The 8,720-nt window shown below is 35.9% G+C and overlaps 1 protein-coding gene across 6 annotated transcripts in view; it reads left to right on the top strand.

Annotated features, from left to right (window-relative positions):
- Window positions 1-6,319, top strand: part of LOC107271766 (solute carrier organic anion transporter family member 4A1) — a 49,221-nt gene extending 42,902 nt beyond the window's left edge. For 5 of the 6 annotated variants that reach the window (XM_025089171.1, XM_025089160.1, XM_015748182.2 and 2 more), the window contains 4 exons: window positions 377-578; window positions 652-799; window positions 2,594-2,976; window positions 4,706-5,099. In XM_025089171.1, coding sequence (XP_024944939.1) covers window positions 377-578; window positions 652-799; window positions 2,594-2,976; window positions 4,706-4,889 — 917 coding nt within the window. In that variant the 3' untranslated portion in view covers window positions 4,890-5,099. Of the gene's footprint in view, window positions 1-376; window positions 579-651; window positions 800-2,593; window positions 2,977-4,705 lie in introns of all 6 variants that reach the window. The other variant, XM_015748159.2, reaches the window with a different exon arrangement.
- Window positions 6,320-8,720: the final 2,401 nt, after the last annotated feature.

The following is an 8,720-nucleotide window of genomic DNA, read 5'->3' as shown; positions in this document are numbered from 1 at the left end:
GACGATAATCTTAGTGTTATTAGCCTCCTGTAAGCAGGCCTTGCGGGCTGGCTCGCGACGTCATCTACGCTCCGTTTAAACACGTTCTGATTGGTCGCATTACTGCAACTTCAACCTTGATTATCTCGAAATTTTGATATATGAAATAGAAAATGAAAATACACGTATTCTTTGGAATTTTACAAGGAATGCAACGATGTTACTACAGTGCGTTTCATAATGAACACCCTGTATATAACTTTATTTATTTAGACTCTTTATAATTTCATAAAAACGTTTTTGCGCAATATGTTATTATTACATATTTATAAAATTGAAGAGATATATTATTTATATAATTTCGTAGCATCTTATTTATGATTCTTAATTATCCTAGGACTCGTTACTGTACCTGCTGGAGGTGGTGGAACATTCTTAGGTGGTTATCTGGTGAAACGCTGGAACTTGCCTTGTTCAGGAATCCTTAAGTTCTGTCTATTCTCCACTGCAGCATGCATAATTTTTACACTGTGCTTCGCATTAAATTGTCCAAACCTAGGTTTTGCTGGTTTAACAGTACCCTACCATAATTCTATTAGGTTTGTTATGATATTCTATACGCAATGTTACCGCATACTATTACAATTTAAATTACAAAAAAGTTTATTGCAGTAAAGGATTATCACTGAATGATACCTGCAACAGTGGTTGTGGCTGCTCAATATTTGAATTTAATCCGATCTGTGGCGTCGACAATGTCACCTACTATTCTCCCTGTCATGCAGGTTGTAACAAGGAAGTCTCAATAAACAATGTTAAGGTAAATTTCTAATAATGATACAATTAAATTTTTTTTAATTAAAAAATGGGTCACTTGAATAACAAAGGTAGTTAGTTGATATCGCTCATTTCCTGCATTCATTTTTTTATTTTTGTATTATATAATACTAATACAAAATTATCTCTATTGGCTATCGACGAATATTGCTACTGCCAACGTATTGCAGAACCTTTGAACCATTCATGAAGCTAGCAAAAAAAGATTGATTTGTTTAAGTATGCGATAATTCATGTATATGTACACTACCAGTCAAAAGTGTAGGTTCACCTCGCTTTCTTTGTAACGCTCCCATGACTGCAGTTTGAGAAACATCACATTTAGAAGCAATTTTTCTCGTTGAATAACCTTCTCCGTGTAATGCCACAATGACTGCTCGTGTCTCTACACTCAGCTCTGCTTTTCGACCCATTTCTCTACGATTGACACATAAAATATGTAGTTTTCTTCACATTGCTCCCATGACTGCAGTTTGAGAAACACTGCCAACGTATTGCAGAACCTTTGAACCATTCATGAAGCTAGCAAAAAAAGATTGATTTGTTTAAGTATGCGATAATTCATGTATATGTACACTACCAGTCAAAAGTGTAGGTTCACCTCGCTTTCTTTGTAACGCTCCCATGACTGCAGTTTGAGAAACATCACATTTAGAAGCAATTTTTCTCGTTGAATAACCTTCTCCGTGTAATGCCACAATGACTGCTCGTGTCTCTACACTCAGCTCTGCTTTTCGACCCATTTCTCTACGATTGACACATAAAATATGTAGTTTTCTTCACATTTCAATAATGAGATGATATTTGTCGAATTACGTCAATTTAAATATAAATTTTTCTTTAACAGTAACGATTTTGAATATGATAAATGTTGTACTTAACTTTTTGTAAAGAAAAATATGAAAAACAATTGGAAATATAACTTTTGGAAAGAGCTCTCAAGCACTAAGATGTTACGCGTAATATGCACTAGACGCATCGAGAGAATGCAACCTGTCATAACAAGATTGTGCTCGATCTACGCGTCTCCCAAACACGGCAAACTCCCTCCTACACTCTGACCAGTAGCGTGTATCGACTTGTTATATGTAAGAGGCACGTGCTTGACAAAATTCACTGAGTAACCGACTAAATTGTGTAGAATTCAAAAATAAAGCAAGTGAACTTAAACTTTTGACCGGTAGTGTATGTTTAAGCATATACATATATGTATGTGAGACATTCTTCGGGGATGCGAAATTTTATGCAAAAGATATTTTATTTTGAGGGCATTGCATACTTTGGGAACAGTGCTAATAATTTTACGTGTTTATATTTGGGAACTGTTAAGCGGCGTGACAACGAATTTTAAGCTTAAGAATTTTTACGAAGCTCATATTTGAGTCATCCAAATTAAATTGCACAAACAAATGTATGCACTTTCACGTCTATTATGTTGAATTTTTCACGTTAAATTTTCTAATTCATAATTCGCTTGCGTGCTAGCCAAAAAATCCTTGGGTACCGATATTTACGTGAACCGCACTACTTTTTTAAATATTGGTCCGACATTTGAAAATTTAAATTCAAAATCGAAATTAGCGACCCCAAAAAAGACCCGAGTAACAAGTTGTAAGCAAATTGATAGCAATTCTTGACAGTCCATAAGAGTAGACAAATCTGGACTACCTGTCCCGTTCGTTATATTCAAGATGTTAAGAAAGACATTCTCAGTGAATGACCTTAATTTATTTTATTGTTGTCCTGGAAAGTTGATACTAAATTTTACTATTTGCAGGTGTACTCTGACTGCAGCTGCATTGACCAGCCCGCAATAAATTTGACGACAAGTTCAAGTAGTCAAGTCGTCGCTTACAAGGCCATGAACACTACATGCACCAGCAGCTGCAACTATTTGTGGCTCTTTGTTGTCCTGTCATTTTGTAATATGTTCATGACGTTTATTTGTACAATGCCGGCTCTGTCGGCAACGTTGCGTGTTGTTCGCGACGACCAACGTTCCTTCGCCCTAGGCATTCAATGGATCAAGGTCAGGATACTAGGTACTATCCCGGCACCAATGGTTTTTGGTATCCTTATTGATGAAACTTGCATTCTTTGGCACGAAACCTGTGATGGACGCGGTGCTTGTCTTGTTTACGACAATTTTTATATGAGCAGGTGAGACTTGAAAACGTATGAGTACGATCTCTATAGTTAATAAAATGATATATCTACAATCTTTTTTATTTCAAACTTATATTTTGAGAAATTTAATAAATTCCAAGTTTCATATATTAGTAAAAGCATTATAGAGATATATGTATGTATGTAACAGTTACATAACTAGAACGTTAAAATTTTACATTCAACGGTATAATAGTTATAAAATATTTGATGTATGAAATCTGTACTGCTATATTCCATATATACAGTAGAAGCTTGTTTATCCGATCTTCGATTATTCAAGTAATTCGCATTAATCGAGGTGTATGCTCGGATAATACGGGAAAAATCGGATAAAACGGACGAGTTATATTCTCACGTTTATACAGGGTGGTCCACGGAACTTGCACACCCATTATAACTTTTAAACGATGCATCCTACAGAAAAATTTTGTATATAAAATTTGTACGGTTTTAAAAGATGCATTATGTGCTGCATATCCTTTTTTATTGTTGTGGAGGCGTTTCGAAGATTTCAAGGTCAACGTCGTTTTTTTAAATAGAATGCTATATTTTTTATACCAAATTGTGAAAGTACGGAGAATTGTGAATAAAAAAGTACTGATCTTTATCAACCGTAAACCTAATAACTAACGAGTAATTTCACTTTGTTTCTTGAAAACTGTCTTCGCGTAATATCGCAACTAACGTAAGTGTTCGAACTGATATCCATTAACATTAACATAGTGATGCAATCTACTAATTAATGATGACACTGAACGTTGATTTATGTCCGCACTGAGTGTCATGCATGCTTCATGAATACGGTGCTTCATATTCTTAGGTGTTGTCGGTGGTTCATTGCACATCGTATCATTTAACTTGCCTTACAAAAAATAGTCTAAAGGAGTAAGGTCCGGTGAGCGTGGAGGCCACAGAAATTGTCCACTACGACCAATCCATCGATTGGGAAATTTCCTATCCAGCACTTGCCTAACATTACGTGCGTAATGTGCAGGGCATCTATCATGTTGGTACCAGATTTGTGTACGAACATTTAACGCTACATTTTCTAATAAAGTTGGTAAAGTTTCATTTCGAAAATACGCATATTTTTGTCCCGTTAGTCGACCATCAATAAAATATGGTCCAATCAATCCCTAGCTTGATATTACGCGAAGACAGTTTTCAAGAAACAAAGTGAAATTACTCGTTAGTTATTAGGTTTACGGTTGATAAAGGTCAGTACTTTTTTATTCACAATTCTGCGTACTGCCACAATTTGGTATAAAAAATATAGCATTCCATTTAAAAAAACGACGTTGACCTTGAAATCTGCGAAACGCCTCCACCAGAATAAAAAAAGATATGCAGCACATAACGTATCTTTTAAAACCGTACAAATTTTATATACAACATTTTTCTTTAGGATGCATCGTTTAAAAATTATAACAGGTGTGCAAGTTCCGTGGACCACCCTGTATGTATGCTGATGGAGTTAAATTTTATTTTACTATTTCAAATATATAAAAATAATACAAGTGTTTAAATTGTGTATGTTTTCCGTATTATCCGAGTTTTCGCTTATCCGAGGTATCTCTTCCCCATATTACCTCGGATAAACGATGTTCTAATGTAAATATCACTGAGTGTAATATTGTAATATCACCGATATGTAACTGTTACTCATATTCCGCACGTTTATAAGACTTGAAGATATTTGATTGATTTTTTTTGGCTTCAGGTACATGCTGGCTTTAGCCTTTATTGGTAAAGCAGCATCTCTGCTTTTCTTCTTCCTAGCGTGGTGGTGTTACGTACCACCAGGTGGCAGAAGAGTGAACCCTGATCCTAGACAGGAGCCTGTCGCTACGTTGATACTCAACGATGTACCTGGTATTCCAATACCACGAGCTGCTCATACATAAATCCAAATTGAGACTGTCATATTGACATTATCAAAGTATGGAAGGTTTTTGTGATTTTGAAAAAAAAAAATTAATGACCATGCTCACATTTTACGTATGTGAGGTTGAAAATTGATCGAATAGAAATTTTTAGATTGTTATATTAGGTACGCGTTATGTATTTATGATACGAGGAAAGCTGTCCACTGCCAACAAATCATTCCAAGGAACCAACGCAATTGACAATTATAGGGGACTTTGACTATTATCAACGATAATAATGTACGCCCCACGTGGTTATCGACGTACATTAGAAAGATATATAGGGACACGAAAGTGTGAAACATTCTGTAGAGACTATATGTCATGTATTTTCAATTTATCATGAAAGTTGTAGTGATTTTAAAGGCAACGTGCTTGTAATTGTATATGCCATGTATTTGTAGTTATTTATTGTACCGCTGTAATGAAAAAAAAGTGCCCGAGTCGAAAATCTAGCAACGGTATGAGCCCATACAATCTGCATTCCTTTGTTCTTTAGGTTTGCCAATTGAAGTGTAACACCAGTTCACCCCCCTTTAGTCTACGAGATCCTATATGCAGAACTTTGAGGCTAATAGTGGGTTTATCAAAAGCGGGTAAACAGAGATTTAGAAGTGAATAGCCGAAAATGAATTTTAACTTGAGATTCCTACTGACATCATTAGTTTGGGTCCCTAAGCCGACAACGAGTTTAATAGTTCTGCTTCAAAAATAGGAATGCGTTCTACTTCAAAATGAAGTTTGTTAACACCATTCTCAACCTAGAGTCGTCATTTTTGGATATAACTTACACTTTGAGACTCAACTCATATATTAATATCAGCCTCAATGTTCTCGTGTAAAATAAATAGATTACAACCGCTGTTAAATTTTCGATATGGGCGTCATTTATGTACGTGGCCCTCGATAATATTTGAATATTGATATTTTCCAGAAAAAAATAAGTATAACGTCTCCATTCTTACTTTTTGTAAGCGTGCGATTGAAGAGTAAAGAACAGGAGATTTATACGTATCGTTAATTATAGTTGGATAAAAACAAAGTAATGAGAAGAAACACACATGTGCAAAAGACAAAATACCAAGAAAAATTCTCCATATGTTGTATCTGTTTGAACCTAATAAGTTTACAATAATTTTAATAAATTGCAATTTTTTTATTTACATAGTATGGTGTATTTTTAGCAATTGCGCATATCTTTTGTGCACTTTACATTATATATGTATAAGATTATGTTTTTATTTGGGGATTTTGTCTATATATGTATATAGATCTTAGCAATATTTGTGATTGCTGTAGATTTTTAACGAAACATCATACGTGTACCATAATTATTGTTTCTGTGAAAAAAAGAATAAAGCAAGACAACGGTAGGAGCTGTGGCCGTGTGTAATACTTATTATTAAGAACATATCATTCTTATTTCTTTTCCTCTTTTACGGAACACCTGGACCAACTGTCACCTAAAATACGAGGAGCTATGCCGAAGCACACATATACATACATCCATATACGCGCGCTCGATATGAATGCTATTAAAAACTGAATAATTCTATACTGTTATGGAAGCACCCTTATACTAACTGGAAATTCGGTATGAACGGTAGCTTCACGTATAAAGTGTATTTGATTGTGTTGTGTATTCGTAAATTACTAACACCATACAGAGTACAAATAGGTAAAGAAGGCAAAGCAGTCAGCGCCATCTGTCGTGTAAAAAAGGCGATGGACGTGCGAAGACGACGACGACGATGACGACAACGACGACGACGACGACGGACCTGAAATAAAATCATCTCGCTCGCCAATGCGACTACGTCCTGATCCTGTATACTAATCGTATTGTATTTGGTGGCAATCAATTCAGAACCCTTGATTCCTACAGTGAATGTATCAATAAATTTGTCTCACATACAGTTGTTCATAAGATATTTGAGTCGAAACACAGGTGCAAGAGATGCTTCGAGTAAAGTCCATAGAGTTAATACAGATAGAGCAGACAAGCCAGCTCTCGACGCGGCAGCGGCGAAGAGAGAGATAGATGCAAATCAGGGTGCAAAGACGGATAGCTAAAGGGGTTCAGCTATCTCTTTCTTTCTCAGTAAGCATTATGATTTATTTATCGGAATAATTATTATTTGCTAGTATTAAATTCACATTTGTAATATATTTTTAAAATTGTTTAAAATGAAATTTAACAAATTATATATAGCTATTGATTTGACTTCAGCCAAACTCTACCATACTACCTCAACTCTGTATTTAATAAACACTGTACAAAGACAGATGTATTTGAATAACTTAATAAAAAATAAGTGATTCATTTATTTCCTCTTCCTTTGGGACCACTTCAGCCCTGCTGTCTTCTCCATTACGAGAACCAAACTCCGTGTTTCAGCGTCTCGGGCAGCTAGCCCCGAAGACGAATACATGCGATCACGAAGATCCAACAACCTGGCTCGCCTTGGACCCTAGCATCGTCAAAAACAATTTGTTGCCATTTTTCACGTGCATCTTCTTCCCAACACTGTTCTTTGGCTGCTGTACTTTTTTCCAGTTGGTTTAATGCAAAATTGTAAAAGATACGATAGAGTACGTTGATTATGATTTCGGGCAGTCTTATGCTGTTTCCTAGAGAACGACTTCCTTCCTTTCTTTCCTTATAGCTGTACCCCCCTCCCCCACCTTAGGGACATGTCCCATAGAGAAGGACTTTCAACTTTGTACTGGCTAAAGGCAATGGGTATCAAATACGAGAAACCAAGTGGATTCTCTGGTTTTACTTCCTCATAGAGGAAGGTATGAATCGGTGGAAAATTTTCCTGTCGAGATTTTCATGTCACCATGTTCAGAATGTGCTAAAACGTCGAGAAAACGAGTTTGGAAAAAATGTTCGGATGTGTGTGTGCGTGCGCGCGCGCGCGCGCGCGTGTGTGTGTGTGTGTGTAATCGCCTCCCAAAATTCAAACGTGTATAACTCGAGAACGGTTTTAGCTACAGCCCCCCAATTTTGCAGGCATATGCAGCTCTACATATAATCCCTTCATTGACTATAATTTTCGTCATGGTTCATGCTGCGGCTCGGATTTTATATCGTTTTTAAATTTCCAAAAAAAGGACGTTATCACTCTAGCGATTGCAAATTTTGTGATAATCGTGTAAATAGTTCTTGAGAAAGAGATTTGTATCCAAGGTTGGTTGGTATTGCATTTGGGTCGAATCCATGGAGAAGTTTTGACTTTATGATATTTTGAATTTTTCGAAAAATTAAATTTATCAATATAACTCGCGTCAACTTTGAGCGATTGAGCTCCAATTTTCGAAAAGTATATAGTATCATTTAGCCGTGATATGTCTCAAATTTGGCGGAGATCGGTAAAACGGATCTGATTATACATATATTCAAGTTTTTGAATTTCAGTCAATTTAAAAATATTAGGCCCGAAGAGATCATGCAAGAGATTTATCCTTACATGCGTTCTCTACAGTATGAAACACCTCAAGTTGTGAGAGGCATGGGGACTCATGTTAAACAAGCTGCAAGTTGAAACTTGCAAATTGCCTCCTGCGAATCGTAAGTAGTGTGCGAAGTCCCTATATGAGGATGCCAAGAATTTTAATTTTGCAATTTGCTTCCTTTGAATCGTAGGTAGTAGATGAAAATTCATCTATGAGGAAGCCAAAGATTAAAAAAAATGAAAATGCTTCCTCATATAAGGACTTCGTACATTACTTACGATTCGCAGGAAGCAAATTGCAAGTTTCAACTTGCAGCTTGTTTACAATGAAATCGCGCAGTAAGTTTCTGAA

This window comes from Cephus cinctus, unplaced genomic scaffold, assembly GCF_000341935.2.
Source record: "Cephus cinctus unplaced genomic scaffold, Ccin1 Ccin1_scaffold0084, whole genome shotgun sequence".
Classification (NCBI taxonomy): Eukaryota; Metazoa; Arthropoda; class Insecta; order Hymenoptera; family Cephidae; genus Cephus; species Cephus cinctus.
Note: the sequence above shows the minus strand (reverse complement) of the source record. Positions and strands in the feature narration are given on the sequence as shown.